Here is a 17,447-nt window from a genome sequence, read left to right on the forward strand (position 1 = left end):
AATTATTTTTGTATAACTGATCTTGTAAGCTTGATAAAGCTACTGTGTTTTTTTCTCCACATGCAGAAGGAAAGGATGCCATTTTGGAAAGTGTAGGGTCCCCTGAAACGTTAAAAAGGTAATCACCATCCCTGAGTTTTAATTTGCTTCTTTTAAGATAGCTCAGCAGGCAGGGTTGGTTACCCTGTATAACACTCGAGAACCAGACTCCTGTGTCTATTAGGTAATGTGATCTAGTTGACTGTATGCAAACAGACGGAAGTATAAAGCCCACATTAACTAGCTACACAACCCCATTTAATCTCTCCAATCCTTTTGATTTTCCTTTTCCAATAAAAGGAAGTTACATCTTGTGAAACTGAGATATTTCTGAAGTATATGCCTTAATAGATGCTCACAAATTGAATGATATGGTAGTAACTTTGTTATCAATGAAACTTTAATACTTAATTATATCTGATATACTGAGAAAGCACTGTCAGGAAACAAGATAGATCAATAACATCTCTGCTTTCAAGAATTTTATAACCTAGAGAGAAGGCAAATAAAATACAGTAGAGGGGGAAAGAGTGGTTTGTAGAGGAAAACTCTCCACTGCAGTGATAATGGGAGGTGGAATCCCAGATGGGACACTGTAGACCTTAAGTACCAGGAAGCAGAGTTCTCAATTCACAGTAGAAAACTGAGGAGTTAAAAAGTGTTGGGGTTGTTTAATCAAAAGAAGAAAGTAGTGGCAGGGTCGGGTTAGTGATGTGGCCCATGTGAGAAGAGTAGGGACTGGGAATTGTTTTTTCAAGATAGGTAAAAGAAGTTGTCCCTGTGCTTTTCCTCTGGAGCCAGTTTAGGATCCAGAAAGGAAGTAAGAAGCAATAGGTAGCTGAGCCTGAAAGTTATTCTCTAAGGACCTGGAGTAGACGGAAGCTGACTTGACTCCCCGAAGGCAAGGAGCTAAGGTATATAAAAGTTTCCCAGGTCCAGGTGTCATCATCCTGCTTCAACAGCAAAGAAAAGTTCTCATTAGACCTGATTCCTAGCCGCTTATTCAAACAAAACAAAACAAACTAAGCCCCCCCAACTTGTACTACCAAGTAACATTTTGCTGAGATATCTAGATTTGTGTCCAAAATCAGTATAATAATGTACTAGACTTCTATTTTCATATATTCTAAAAGTTCTACTTAGAATAACAGGATCAATTTTCATTTTTTTTGGTGATACTGGGATGATACTTAGGATTTCATATTTGCTGGAGGGGGCACCCTACCACTGGAGCCACACCCCATCCCCCTTTTTCAGGGAGGGCTTCATATTTTTGCTTGGGGCTAGCCTTGGACTCAATCATCTTACCTGTCTGACTAGGATTACAGGCAATGCCACCAAACCCAGCTTGATTTTTTGAGAGAAAGTCTTGCTAACTTCCTGCCCAGGCTGGCCTCAAACTGTATCTTTCATCTTGACCTCTCATATTGCAGAGATTATAGACATGAGCCCGCAGAGTTTATTTTAATGATTAAACTTTGACATATAGGATAAGAAACAAAAATAGCTTGCTTATTGAATGTCAATGTGTTAGTAATTTGAGAGGATTTCCTGTGACTAAGTTAAATATCTTATTAAGGTATTATATAACATCATGTTGGAAAGCTACATATCAGTCAGTGGATAGACTATGGTGTTTAAACCTTAAGAGGTGATTCTGTATCCATGGGAAAAGTAGAATATAAAAGTACATAAGTAATACACGTAAGGTCACAGCGTCTGACATGTAGGTATCCCCATACAACAGATGTCATTAATTTGATATCCATTTAAATAAAGACATTTTCCCCCAATTCTGTTAGCTAAATTAACTTGTATTTTCAACAGAAAAGTGCTTATGCTAAAATGAACTGTGTAACAACAATGTTGTAATCCTGCATACAGGAGTTATCTAAGTTCATAAAAGCAAACAAAAAACTTTCTCATCTATAGGGCAAGGTATACAACAATGCTAGCTTTTCAGTGAGATGAAACCTTGACTCATTAGCTTCAATTACACTTGCAATACTGGATCTATTAAAGGATGGAGGTGTGTAGAAAGCACGCTTACTTATTTTTGGAAAGTTCTCAGCAATCAAGGTCAAAATAAAAGGCTTCTTCTTAAACTCATTACAATAACTATAAAGTTTTCTTTCCTGAGTGTCATGATTATTCAAGGCTTAACTAAACTTGAAGGTTTCTTTCATGGCTTGAGGTTCTTCAAACACATATCTTTAAGTTCTTTTCTTTGGTAGGGACAGAAATGAGGAGGAGGAAAAAAGTTAAATATATTATTCTACAAATATTTTGACTTGCTTCATACAGCTCTAAAATAAAGCAATTATTCATTGCTCTTAACGTTCCTAAATATATGTATCTGTATATGTTTAAGTAGATGTAACAACAGGGTATAGAGTCTACTAATATAAACATATATTAAAAGGAGGACTGCTGTTCAGACTGGATTAGCAGTCCCCACTTTCTTTTTTTTTTTTTTCCAGTCCTGGGCTTGAGTTCAGGGCCTGAGCACTGTCCTTGAACTTTCTCAAGGCTTAGCACTCTACCACTTGAGCCTCAGCACCATTTCCAGCTTTTTTTTTTTCCTATGAATGTGGTACCGAGGAATCGAACCTGGGTCTTCGTGCATGCTAGGCAAGCACTCTACCACTAGGCCAAACTCCCGGCCCCCATCAGTCCCCACTTTCTGTAGAGAGATAATCTTCATACTTTTTTTTTTGGCAGTCCTGGGCTTGAACTCAGGGCCTGAGACCTATCCTTGGACTTTCTCAAGGCTAGAGCTCTACCACTTGAGCCTTACCACCATTTCTGGTTTTTTTCTATGTATGTGGTACCGAGGAATTGAACACGGGTCTTCGTGCATGCTAGGCAAGCACTCTACCACTAGGCCAAACTCCTGGCCCCAATATTCATACTTTTTGTCCATTTGATATAGATGGTTTTGTTTGAATCATAGCACTTCATTATTTGATTCTATCAGATTAGGCCAAGGTAATAAGCTGGTGAAAGGCAAAACAATTATGGGCATGTTAGTACTGGGGTTTGACTCAGAACCTGGGCAATGTCCCTGAGCTTTTCTGCTCAAGGCTAATTCTCTTCCATTTGAACCACAGCTTCACTTCCAGTTTTTTGGTGGTTAACTGGTGATAGGCGTCTCATGGACTTTCCTGTCCAGGTTGGCTTCAAACTATGATCCCCAGATTTCAGCCTCCCAAGTAATTACAATTACAGGAGAGAACTACTGGTACCCAGTGGAAAAATAATTAAGGGAGGAAAAAAAAGATAGTGTTTTACCTGGTTAACTCATCTATCCCAAACAGACTCCAGGAACATTTAGCTTCAACACTAAGTTAAAAACATCTCATTAATGTCTTTTTTTTTGTTCTTTTTTTAATTTTTATTTTGGCAGTCCTGGGGCTTGAACTGAGGGCCTAGGCACTGTCCTTGAGTTTTCTCAAGGCTAGTGCTCTACTATTTGAGCCACAGCACCACTTCTGGCCTTTTCTGTATATGTGGTACTGAGGAATGGAACTCAGGGCTAATGCATGTTAGGCAATTACTCCACCACTAGGCCATACTCCCGGCTTTCATAATGTCCTATATAAGCTTTGGTATCTGCAGAATTAGCTGTTATTTATTTGTTTGTTTGTTCATTTATTTATTTTTTGCCAGTCCTAGGGCTTGAACTCAGGGCCTGAGCACCATCCTTGGGCTTTCCTCAAGGCCAGCACTCTACCACTTGAGCCACAGCACCATCGGCTTTTTTTCAGTGTTTGTGGTGATGAGGAATCGAACCTAGGGCGTTGTGCATACTGGGCAAGCACTCTACTGCTAGGCAAAACTTCCAGCCCCTAGCTGTTATTTTTAAATAATGTGTTTTATTTTTAATCACCTTTATATATTTACTTTTCATTGCTGTTTGCATAATGTCATAGTTTAGTAAGACAATATACTACTTATTAAAACTCAAAAGAACAGAGAGAAGTGCCACCAAGGGGCATTAGCTTGGACACTAGTGCCATTTTAGAAAAGAATGGAAGCTTTCTGAGGATAACAGACAGTGAACTCCAACTACAGCCACATAGTCAAGCTGTCCCTGCCTGCTTCCTTCCAATTAGACGTGGTCACATGAATAGTTTTGAACACAGGAGCTATGGTTGACTGCTGTGTTGTCGCTGACTCACCAGGCTCCCTTCTTGGCTGCGGTGAACATAATTGCTGCTTCAGCGTGTCCCTGGGTGCAGACAGAAGAAGTCTGCCAATCTGGGATGTGCTTGGAGTTCCACCTGTGCTATGCGATGCCACTGGCATTTGAGGGCTGCTATCAATGCACCGTGTAGGCTGGGCTGCCAAACAGACCAACCTTGCTTGGAAAAGACAAGAGTACTGGTTATAGTTTTAAAAATCATACAGAGAGGAAAGGTGCTGGGTAGCACAGTAAAGTTTATTTGTCATTTTGACTTACACATTGTAATTAAACACATAAAAGGACAAACACTGTCGAGATGACCCTATGCAGCTTAGGCAACAACTGGTCCCAGTACAATTATGCAAGTGTTCATTCAACCTAGAAGTGAGTTTCTTTTAATGGGTTTAATCTTTTTCCTTTTTTTTTTTTTTAAGTTCCTAAGGTTTGCACAGCTCAGTACAAATGTTTTTGCTGTTTTGTTCTCTCAGAACAACATGATGTTTACCAATTCCAGAGAAATAAATGAAACCAACAAAAGGCCTGTTATATTAGAGCACATTTTCACAGAAATAAATTTGATAAGCCTATTATAGTTTGATTTGGTGTAGCTATCAGACCTACACAAGAAACATGAACAATGTTAACAAATCACATTTGTCTTAAGATTTCATTTCTTAAAATATTTACCAGACATTTTTTTTTGAGCAAGGAGTCCACTGATTTCTTTGGTTTTAAACATTACAGTTCTATTTGACATTTGTATCAAATATCAAAAATTTAAAATTTCAAAAGGTAAAAATGTAATTATTGCTTCATTATAAAATGTGTTTAGTCCATTTGGATATTACTGCTATTATTTATTACTTTCTATTGAAAAGCTATCCTGGAAATCTAAGGATGTACTCATAACCCCCTGCTTCCATAATTTGGTTGTACATTATAACCTATTAGTATGTTCCCACCTTTACCAAAGCTATCTTGATGTTGTCTTTTAAAAACAAAAAGTGAAATAGCATAAATAAATAAATCTAGCTAAGGGGATAAAATAAATAGGCTTCTAGATGGGAATAAAGAATATTGTAATATAAAGCCCTTCAGTGCTGTACAAGTAAAACAATAGCTTTGGATTTTCAAGGTTTCTTTAATATACCTTTCATTTCAGATTAGTTTTATTGCTAGAATAACTGACAGAAAAAAAGAACATATTTCTATTGTCCTCATCATTTAAAACTGAGATGACAATGGGAATGATTGTAAATTCTATCCAGTGGGAATTTACCTAGGCATGTACCATTGTAGTTTTTGAACTTTGCCTAGTTGAAGAACATACATCTTAGGAATTTAAAAAGAGTATTTCATCAATTCTTAGTGGTTTCTTGGTCTTGAGAGTAGCTATAAAAACAAGAAATTAGACTCAAAAGTTTTGCTGCCTTCTTTTCTTAGCATCCATTGCATCCAGAATGGGCTGTCTTTTTGCAGTGTATCGCTGATGAAGTTCTTCTATTTCTCGTTCCATCATGGGGTCCAATGCTTTTAACCGCATCTGTAGCTCTTCTAAACTTAGATTTTTTAACTAGACATAGGAAAAAAAAATCCAAAGACGTTAATATAGTAAAGTTATACACCATACATTAAAGCCTAATGGGTTTTAATATAAATTACTTCAGGAAATTCTATCACTGAAGTATGGTTTAAAAATTAAAACAGAAACTCCTTCCCTGAAGAAACTATAAGCCACATCTTGCAAGAACTTTAATTTGCAACAAAACAATAAAAATTGTACATTAAGAAAAATAAGCTGATAAAATCTACTATTAAAAAGCACAGCCTGGCATGGTGGTTCATACCTGTAATCCTAGATGCTGGGGCACTAAAGTCCGTAAGAGTCTTATCTCCAATTAACCACTAGAAAACCGGAAGTGGCTCTGTGGCTCCAGGGGTAGGGTGGTAGTCTTGAGCTAAAGAGCTCAGGGAGAGCATCCAGGCCTACAGTCCAAGCCGCATGACCGATCCCCCCCCCCCCAAAAAAAAAAAACCACACACAGGCGGTGAGCATAGCCTAGCCTAGTGGTAGAGTGTTCACCTAGCATGCATGAAGCCCTGGGTCTGATTCCTTGGTACCACATACACAGAAAAAGCCAGAAGTGGCACTGTGGCTCAAGTGGCAGAGGGCTAGCCTTGAGCAAAAAGTGTCCAAGGACAGTGCCCAGGCCCTGAGTTCAAGTCCCGGGACTGGCAAAAATAAAATAAAAATAAAAAGCACAAAGGTATCTGGATGACACTAGCTCACAAACTGCCATTGCTAGCTGAGAGAGAAGATCAAGATTTGAAGACCCAGAGTTACAGGACAGCCTTAGCTGAAACAGTGTCCAGGCCCTGAGTTCAAGCCCCAAGACTAGCTAAATAAATAAATAAATAAATATACAAAGCACAAAAGCATCTAGATGACACTGGCTCACAATTGCTATTCCTCACTGAGAGAGAGGGTCAAGATTGGGAGACCCAGGGTTCCAGGACAGCCGTAGCTGAAACATCTGAAATTCCATCTCAGTGGAAGAAGTGAGATAAGCTAGCGTGCTCCTGTCAGTGAAAAGTGAAAAACAGTAGGACTGTAGTTCAGGTGAACACACAGATAGGAAGTGAGATACTAGCTCAAGAATAATAAGGGCAAAGATGGGCATGTTGACTCATATCTATAATCCTAGCTATTCAGGAGACTGAGACTTGAGAATTGTGATTGAAAGCTAGTCTATGTAGAAATGTCTGTGAGATTCAACCTCAAATTAATCAGTAAAATGAGGGGACTGGACTGGAGGACAACTTAAGTGTTAGAATGACAGCTATGAATGAAACAGCCAAGAGAGAGCAGGAGGTCCTGACTTCTAGCTCCTGTAGACTCTCCTAAAGTACAAAACGGGTTGGAGGAATGGCTTAGTGGCAGAGCACCCACCTAACAAGCATGAGGCCTTGAGTACTGGAAAAAAAGAAAAAGGAAGGCCAACAACAAACGCACTGTTGTTAGAACATGTTTCTGGATATCATTCTGTGTCTTAACAGCTATGGAGTGCTGCATGGCCATGCATACTAAGGAAATCACTCAAGAACTCTGGCAAGATCAAATAAAAGTTAAATTAATGGTTTTATCCTCTATTTTACCAAATGACTAAGTTTTTCTTTGTCTTTTTGTCATCAGTTATTGGGCTTGAACTCAGGGCCTTGGCACTGTCTCTGAGCTCTTTTCACTCAAGGCCAGCATTCTACCACTTTAAGCTCTAGTTTTTGAGTGGTTAATGGGGATAAGAATCTGTTTTCTACGTGGGCTGGCTTCAAACCATGATCCTCAGATCTCAGCCTCCTGAGTAGCAAGGATTACAGGTATGAGCCCAGTGTCCAGCCCAAATGGCTACATTTTTAAGCACTCAGTGAGAAAGTAATTTACATTATCCAGAACATTGTTACCCCAAATATTTTGATTAAGGAGTTTTTAGTTTTTGATTTAAAATAACCCATGTCTGATATAAAAGGTGCTGTTCAAGTTCTGAGGTAGGCCTGGCCAGTTTAACAATGAAGTGCCTGTGACATTTCACCTTATACAATATAGAGTGGTTATGTTGGCTTCAGCAGAAATCAACAGCATATCCTTTTCTGTGTAACAGCAGGAAAAAAGTTGTGTGTCATCTGTGTAGAGGGATAAAATCTGCTCTGTTATATAATAGGAGCCATGGCATTCTGGGCCTTACTGTATTTATTTCTATGTCAAAATAAGATGGTAAGAATTATTTCCTGAGAAGTACATTTTAGGCATGTCGTTTGGGGCTATGGGATATCCAATAATCTATGTCTAACACAGTGTTTTTTTTTTTAAATCTTATAGACATTTTAATGATACCTTTTGAACTCTATCTTTTAAAAATGGTTACAGCAATATGGAAGGCAGGAAGTTAACAGATCAGTTAAACCATGAGGAGGTACAGAATGTTACTGTCATACAGTCATCGGCATCTTGGTGGGTCTAGGAAGGACAGCGGAGAAGGAGTATTTCCTTGCCCTTAGGAAACAGATAGATGAGGTGTAAGGGTGCCTGGTGAAGGACTGATCTGATACCTTGTACAATAAAGCTGCCCTGTGTGTTATGGAGTAGTGGACAGTAGAAAGAGAGATGCTTAAGGAAGTCCATGAACAAGGACCTCATGTGCCAAATTCTGCATGTTTATTTGCTTTCCTGGGCATAGTCTCTATGTTTCTTTTAATGGATGCCCTCAGCTCAAAAAGAAGCCTAACTATAAACTCAGTGAACAAAGGAGATTCCCTCTCAGAATTAGGGCGTTAGAGCATGATGCTGAGCCCTGAGGAGGCCTTCCCATTCTAAGTTGAAAAACTAAGGGCACCACAGAATGGTGGTCTCTGCGGAGGAGATGCAGCAAGAATGGATAGACCTGGTAAAGCTCTTACTTCAGAAGTCATTAATTCTGAGGCGAGAAAATTAAAGAGGGTAACTGGGCTTAGTTTCAACAGAATAAAACCTGCAGCTCACTTTTTATTTTAAAAAGATAATGACATTTGGTTATTTTATGAGTCAAGCCAGAAAACACTCATTACTTTTAGTCAGCAAAAATAGTGACCTCAAATAGCACTTCTCAGCTGATCCTCCTCTCTACCGGCAATACCTAGCCCTAAGTGAGGCTTGCTTCCCCAAATTAAATCCACCCTGAGCCAAAAAGGATTCTGAGGATAATGAAAAGAATGAACCATATCCTCTGAAGGAAACTCAAAAGAGAAGTTCAAAAGCATTTGTGAGGAATAGCAGTGTTCCAGGAAAGAGTGTACAGGCTCCATGGTAAGAACCCAGAGAGGATCCTGCTCAGGGAGGGGGAGAAGTTTGTGTATGGACAAATTCATATGCCATAAAAATATAGCTTTTGTTTTTATACTATGCTGTAATATACATTTATATCATAATTCATAGTATTTTATTCACTAAGTTTTAATCTAACTATTTAATTATTCATCTGTTACATGCCCACTTCTGTTCAAAACATGATGAGGATAAAGAATAGGCCAGCAGGGAATTTCAGAACTTTCTGAACTGTATAAACAGGTGATGTTGGGTTGAAGAGCCAATTGTGAACACAAGACCACATTTCTGTGAGAAAATAGAGACTCACCACATCTACAAAGAATGCAATTCCACTTCAGAATTCTTTACCATATTTGTTTTCTTTCAGCCCACATTAATCTTTCTTATCTCTGAATTTTACATCACTCATAATTTAAATACTACAGTTGAAAATGTGATTCTAGAACTGTGTTTTCCAATGGATTTTATATATGAGCTTCACATTCTGATTCCAGGCTTTAGAGAATACATATTCCTTGAAACTATTCAACTGTGAAGCTAAATAACATGACAGGAAGGTGGATACATAAGTAGGAATAAGAACAAATGAGTGAAAGGGATGAGTTACACCAAGATTAGAAATAGCATATAATACAAAGAAAACAATTATAGTTACTTTAAAATGTCTTGCATTAAGATACTCCTGGGAAGGGCTGGGAACATGCCCTAGTGCATGTGCACGAAAACCTGGGTTTGATTCCTTTGTACAACATATACAGAAAAAGCCAGAAGTGGTGCTGTGGCTTAAGTGATAAAGTGCTAGCTTTGAGAAAGCCCAAGAACAGTGCCCAGACCCTGAGTTCAAGCCTCAGGAATGGAAACGAAAAGATATTCCTCTGAATGACTTCTGTATTACTTTTACCTGGGACCAACTTCAAGTATAAATTTCTACGTTACAGAAATAAATGAAGAGAAAAAAGCTTACTCTGAAGAAAAATTTTCTTTCTCTAATAGGTTTTTATTTGTGAAAAATAAGGCTGGGAGGTGACAGAACCATTATCTAACTTCATTAATAAATCAGGTGTTCCACACAAAATAAATTTAGAAAGTTCCTAAGTGTGAGTTCTTTAGGTGATACAACTATGTAAATCACTTTGAATATAAAATGTTTATAAACTACTTCACAGAATATATTTCCTTCTGAAGTGGAGGACATAGGGCCTGAAACAACCTCTCTTTGATGATGACTCATTATTACAAATTTCTAATTTGTTCCATCGTTATTTGAGGAAAAGCTTTCAGCTCCTTTTCTCAGCCATCATGATACATATTTTCTATCTTCCTATCTCTATAGCAAGTCTATTCATCTGGGAACTAGATGAGGCAATTTAGTAATGTTACAATGCATTACACTAAATAATGCAGTCATGAATAAAATTCTAAGGTGGTGCTAGGGAAGACAGAACATGCCTCTACCTTGTTATGCCTGTTTTTAGTGTTTGTATACCTTCAAAAATCTTATTTCAGCCAGGTGTCTGGTGGCTCATGCCTATAATCCTAACTACTCAGGAGGCGGAGACCTAAAGATCAGTGTAAAGCCAGCACAGGCAGAAAAGTCCAAGAGGTCAGAAGTGGTGCTATAGCTTAAGTGATAAAGCACTATCTTTGAGCAAAGAGGCTCAGGGACAGCACCCAGGCCCTGAGTTCAAGGTCTAAGGCTAGCATAAAGGAAAAAAAAAATAACAAAGTCCAATTTCGTATTTTGGCAATGTGGGGTTGAGATTACAGGAAATCTGTTTTTGGCCATGCTTTCAAGCGGCCTGTCATAATAAACTTCAGAGTACTACTAAGATTTTCTATGAATCAAGCACTATAGATATAGAAATGAATAAAATACTCTCACTCCTTACAACATGTCCACAATATGGCTGGCAAGGAAGGCCCATGCACGAATAACTTGTTGAAGAATGAGTAAGCAGAGAAATCGGAAATAAAACAGGGAGAGACACAGCATGCGAAAGTGTAGAATCTTCAGAGATAATGGAAGGCTACTGAAATTCAGGTTACTGAGATGAGGCTGGATAAAAATGGCAAGACCAGATGGCTAGGGGTCTTAAATATGTTGTCACATTTTTTCTGTGACATGAAATGCTGGCTGTGACATGATCATATATGAGCTTTAGATAAATATCTTCAATAAACAGACATATAAAATGAGTTGTCATGGAGAAGAAAATGGAGGCACGAAGACCTTTCAGCAGCTTTCTGTTTAGGAAGATGAGTTCTGAAACAGGACAGTGGCAATAAAGACTAGAAATAGAAGAAGGATTCAGTGTTATAAAAGAGTTAGTTGGTGGGAGCTTCACTGTGAAGAGTCAGGAGGAAGGATTAAGACACTATCTTAAAAGGAAATAGGAATAGAGACTCAGTAAGGGGGTGGTTAATAAAACTGATTTTAGTTCTAGAGAGTCTGAGGTTTGATCAAGGCACCATGGTGAACCACAATAGACTGCAGTTTGGGGTTTGGGAAGTCAGGAGAAAGAGACATCTACACTAAAGATACAGAGAGAGGGAGTCATCAACATTCTGTCTACAAGTGAACCCTTAGGAAAAGAGAATTTCTCCCTGATTTTACCATTTACTTATGGTGTCTAACAGAAAACAACCCAAACCTTGACATCTGTAATGCTAGGCTGTGTCAGTTTTCTGTCACTGTGACAAAATATTGCGGGCCAACCCTCATCCTCCAGGAACCTCCTTTCTGCAAATGGATCTAACCTCTCAATAGCCCACTCAGCTATGAACTCAGAAGTAAACCAAAGAGGTTAGCAGCCCCTTTGTGACCCAACCATTAGTGAACAGCTCTGTCAGCTGGAGACCAGGCCTCCAACCTCTGAGTCTTTTTGGGAGACACTTTATATCGAACCGTAAGAGGCTCTTCTCATTTTGTTTACAGAACAATAACACTGCCAGGCTTCCATATAACTCTAGATTATGATACTGCAAAGGAAAAACATTACTGAAGCTGACTGGTAAAAATTTTAACGTTTTATAAAATAGGAGATAAGGGGCTGGGAATTTGGCCTAGTGGTAGAGTGCTTGCCTATATAGCATGCATGAAGACCCAGGCTCAATTCCTCAGTACCACATACATAGGAAAAAGCTAGAAGTGGTGCTGAGACTCGAGGGGTAGAGCTCTATCCTTGAGAAAGTCCAAGGACAGTGCTCAGGCCCTGGGCCCAAGCCCAGAACTGGCAAATAAATAAATATAAAAAATCAAATAGTAGCTACCATTTATAGATATAAATCTCTGCCTATGTTCTGATTTTCAATTAAGCCCTAATCATATATATTTATCCTTTGGTTTCTTCAGTTATCAGACCTTCTACAGGAATAAAAATGCTTTGGGAAGGCAAGTGGCAGAAATGGCTTTTTTAATGTCTTCAAAAACAGTACTCCCCAATGTCTTAGTAGTAAAAAGATTCACAGACCAGATAAAATTTTATGGGAACTCAACAATAAAAATGGCCCTGTAATATACAATCCATTATTATCCTTTTACAGACCTATTTATTTGAATCCAAATTGACCAGTGTATTTAACTGGGTTTTACTAGGACTCTGGTGTTTCCTCCTTCTCCATGAATTGTGACTTCGGAAACCAAACCAGATTCTGTTCAACACAGGAAAGTTTAGCTAAAATGGAATATTAGGGTGAAAAGGAGTGTGTTGCTCCAGGCCACAAAAAGTCCCAAAACTGTGTGAGGCATGCGGTGGTAAATCTTACAAAATACTATAGGCAATTCAGTATCAAAATTGCTGTAGGAAATTATTGTTGTTAGCCATTCTGTTGATAGTTCATATTGTTAGAATTGCTAGCAGATGGGAAATTAGATGAGTCAGGGTACAGTATTAGCAATCCATATTTTTTTAATCACAGACTACTAGTAAGGTCTGTAGCATTTGAGAGATTTATTGAAACAGTTGCTAAGAAGAGTTTGTTTTCCCAGTAAACACAGTAACCTTGAATAGGATTTTCTTGATTGACTATTTGACTAAATGTGTTAACATTAACACAAAAGACCATTTGTTTCACTGTAGTATGTCTCATATATTTTGACATACTGATTATTTCAGCAACTTGTAGACCCATTAAGTTTTGAAATGCTGTCACATCTATGCACTTGAGTTTATTAACCAAGGTGAGTTGATGGCTCATGCCAGTAAAATCTAGCTACTCAGGAGGCTGAGATCTGAGGATTATGGTTTAAAGCCAGCCCAGTGAGAATCTTATTTCCAATTAACCACAAAAAAAGCTGAAAGTAGAGCTGTGCCTCAAATGGTGGCACACTAACCTTGAGGAAAAAAGCTCCCAGGCCCCAAATTCACCCCCGGACCTACTATTATGTCTTTTAATTTTTTAAGATTAATATTTAAAAGAAATTTCTTATCTATTTTTGACAAAACAATGTAATTTTTTTTTTTGCACTGTCTAAATACCAGTATAACCCAAGAAAAGTGAGAAGTCCACTCAACGCTTTTTCTCCTAGCATACTACAGGGTCTTGGTGCTACCTACAGAAGTCTTCTACCTGAAGAATTCTTCACAATAGAAGTAGAAATCAGCATCTATGTCTGGGAACTTGTTCAATGAGTACTGTTTTATTGGCACAACATTTCAATTGTTCAGTAAGTAGCTGGTTGGAATGCCAAATGTCAGTGTCATTTTCCTATAGGTACTACCTATCTTTATCTGTGCGTGGCTCTCTAGATGTCCCCTCACTTGACTTTTAATCTAAGTAAGGAGATACTTTTTTTCTCTCTCTTTCATGAGACTATCAGGTCTATTAAGATAAGTAGTTTTAAAAGCCATATAATGAGTGATTGTTGTCCTTAATGTACTATGTTATCTCTCATCTCTTTTGCTGTTCCTTGGTAATCTCATATTGTTACAGTATCTCACTTCGTTATCTGATATATTGGATATAGGATATATTTGTATTTGGTTATTTGAAATTGGATAGGGAAGGGGGGAAAACAAGATGAGGGGTGGGGGTCGGGGGAGGGAAATGGGGACCAAGACATGAGAAAGGGTATCAATGTATGTGAATTAATGCACCTCCTATCTGGCAAATATAATGTAACCCTTCTATTAATTACAATAAAAATATATGAAAAAAACAAAAACAAAAACAAAAAAAGATAGGTAGTTTGTCTTTGTAAACAGCTGTCAAGGGAACACAGTAGGTATTTAGTAAATATTTACTAAATGAGAAAAAGTTGGTATGGTCTTAGTAATGCCTGGACAGCTGTTTGATCCCTGTGTTGGATACTAGGGCTAGTTCTGCAGCAACAGAAAGTCTTAACATTTTAACAAATATCCATTAATAAAAAAAATGGCCTAGTGGTAGAGTGCTTGCCTAGCAGGATTGGGGGAAAAAAAAAAAGCTGTAGCCAGTCCCACAAGACTTTAATCATAGCTACTAAGGAGGCTGAGATCTGAAGATTCCAGTTTGAAGCCAGTCTAGATAGTAAAGTCCATTAGACTCTTATGCCCAATTAAACAGCAAAATGCCAGAAATGGAGCTGTTCCACAAGTGGAAGATAACCAGCCTTGAGCAAAAATGCTGAGACAGCATCCAAAACCTGAGTTCAAGCCCCAGCACCAGTCTGTCACTCAAATTTATCTGTGTGTAAATTTATAGGTAACTGAAGAAAAGAAAAATAAGTATCAGAAGAAATGGGAGGTTGGTTTTTTTTTTTTTTTTGGCCAGTCCTGGGCTTGAGCTCAGGGCCTGAGCACTGTCCTTGGACTTTCTCAAGGCCAGAGCTCTACCATTTGAGCCTCAGCACCACTTCTGGCTTTTTTTTCCATGTATGTGGTACTGAGGAATTCAACCTGGATCTTCCAGCATGCTAAGAAAGCACTCTACCACTAGGCCAAACTCCCGGCCCCAAAATCAGAGTATTTTTACCAGTTATTTTACTCCAGCTAGTTCCATGCTCCATTACATGCTCATTCTCCAAGTGTGATAATACATTTATTTTAATAATGAATGACTTACATCCTTTTCTCAGAAAAGTGGTTATATCAAAAAAATTCTTCATAATGGTAGTAATACCATCATCAAATTCATGGACAAACATGCACGGAATTAGTATTTCTTACTAAGATCACTTACTATGATTATTTATACTGTTTTCTACTACAATGATATCACAATCTTTATTCTGAATATTTCAGTTACACTAGCTTCATATTCTGGATAAAAAGTTCCCTTTTTATCCACAAATAATTGTAAAATAAAACAAATACATTTTGTTCTATTCTTGAATTGGAGTTTTAATAAAATAATATTTCAAATCACAAACTTCAGATGATAATGGATACCTGTTTTTGGCAGTACTGGCTTTTGAACTCAGGAATTCATGCTTGCTTGGCAGGCACTCTATTGCTTGAATCATATCCCCGAGTCCTTCTTATTTATTTTTTGAATAGGTTCTCGTTTGTTATTTGGGCCATCCTGGGCCATGGTATCTTTTCCCTCTTTCCATGTAGTGAGGGTGATTGAGAGTGTGTTATTACACCCCGCTTTGCATTAGTTGGGATGTGGTGAACTTTTTGCTTGGTCTGGTCCCTTAATTGTGATCCTCTTTGTGTTCCCAAGTAGCTAGCAGCGTGGGGGTGGGCCAGCTTGTAATAGATAAATTTTAAAAGTGGAACAAAAGGTAGAAATGAAAGGGACCCTAATCTTTTGTTTCTGATATATCTATGTCTGTAGTGTTTTGTTTTGTTTTTTTTTTTTTTTTTGCCAGTCCTGGGCTTGAGCTCAGGGTCTAAGCCCTGTCCTTGGACTTTCTCAAGGCTAGAGCTCTACCACTTGAGCTTCAGCACCACTTCCAGCTTTTTTGTTTTTTTCCTATGTATGTGGTACCGAGAAATTGAACCCAGCTCTTCGTGCATGCTAGGCAAGCACTGTACCACTAGGCCAAACTCCTTACCCTCTGTAGTTCTTTTAAAAAGATTATAGAGGAGTCAGGCACTGGTAGCTCATGCCTGTAATCCTAGCTACTCAGGAGGTTGACATCTGAGGATTGCAGTTCAAAGCCAGTCCAGGCAGAAAAGTTCCTATGAGGTTCTTATCTCTAACCATTCAAAAACCAGAAGTGGTACTCTGGCTCAAGTGGTAGAATACTAGCCTCAAGGACAACAAGGCTCAGGGACAGCATCCTGGCCCTGAGTTCAAGTCCTATAACTGTCAAAAAAAGAAAAAAAAAAGAATTATGGTCTGATAGCTATTTTAAAAAACATGAAATAAAAATACTAAATGTGTATTATATTGGACATCAAATGTTATCATTCTTATTACATGAATTTAGAAATAAAATTTACAAATAAGGAAAGATTTTAGCAGTTTCAATTATATAATGGCATGGTTTGTGGCTAAAATAGTATTTCCATCCTCTCAGCTATTGACAGACAACTATGCAAATTCAATTAAAATGTCACAAAGATTTCAGGGATGGATAGGAGGGCTATTATGAAAAAGTTCAAAACATAAAGTTCATACTTACTTTAATAATAACCATTTTTTGTAAACTAACAAGTAAAACCAACAGGATACAATTGAAGCTGACAGCACCTACCTTTGTCATTTCATTAATATTTGTCTAAAAATATGTTCATAAGTACTACTAACCTAAGGCAAAAGAAGCTTCAAAAAGTAAACAAGATTAAAGGAACATAGAATTAGTTAATTTTTCACTTAGACGTGTCTTAGGCATGAGGCAGCAACTTTCAGAGGCAAATGCCTCAGTTTTCTGAGTAGAGAGGAAAACAGTATTTGTACTGTATTATCTTAGTCTGGACAATTACTTTGCATACATTACTGAGGAGAAAGAAGACAGTAATATGCCAGTGTCATTGACACACACAACAGCTTAACCATTTACAAATGAAAAACTTTCATACTGCTAGTAAAGCCCAAGGTTTCTACTGATTATGACAAATGAGGGAAACCACTGAGCCTAAGTTCCTTTGAGTCTGGCTTACTTCACTTAATATGATTTTTTCTAAGTCTTTCCATTTCCTAACAAATGGGGCGATGTCATTCTTTCTGACAGCAGCATAGAATTCCATTGTGTACAAATACCACAACTTGTTGATCCACTCTTCAACTGAGGGACATCTAGGTTGGTTCCATATCTTTGCTATGGTGAATAATGCTGCAATGAACATTGTTGTGCTAGTGGGTTTAGTATGCCCTTGTTTCTGGTTGGTTGGGTAAATGCCTAGTAGTGGAATTGCTGGGTCATAGGGGAGTTCTATGTTTAGCCTTTTGAGGCACTGCCACACTGCTTTCCATAGTGGTTGAACGAGTTTGCAC

The 17,447-nt window shown here is 38.1% G+C and overlaps 1 protein-coding gene across 2 annotated transcripts in view; it reads right to left on the reverse strand.

Moving 5' to 3' along the window:
• Nucleotides 1-4,462: 4,462 nt before the first annotated feature.
• Stk3 (serine/threonine kinase 3) overlaps nt 4,463-17,447 on the reverse strand; it is a 254,561-nt gene continuing 241,576 nt past the window's right edge. For both annotated transcript variants that reach the window (XM_090339129.1, XM_090339128.1), the window contains exon 11: nt 4,463-5,798. In XM_090339129.1, coding sequence (XP_090195255.1) covers nt 5,640-5,798 — 159 coding nt within the window. In that variant the 3' untranslated portion in view covers nt 4,463-5,639. The remainder of the gene's footprint in view (nt 5,799-17,447) is intronic.

This window comes from Megascapheus bottae, chromosome 9 (genome assembly GCF_031878675.1).
Source record: "Megascapheus bottae isolate mThoBot1 chromosome 9, mThoBot2.hap1, whole genome shotgun sequence".
Taxonomy (NCBI): Eukaryota; Metazoa; Chordata; class Mammalia; order Rodentia; family Geomyidae; genus Megascapheus; species Megascapheus bottae.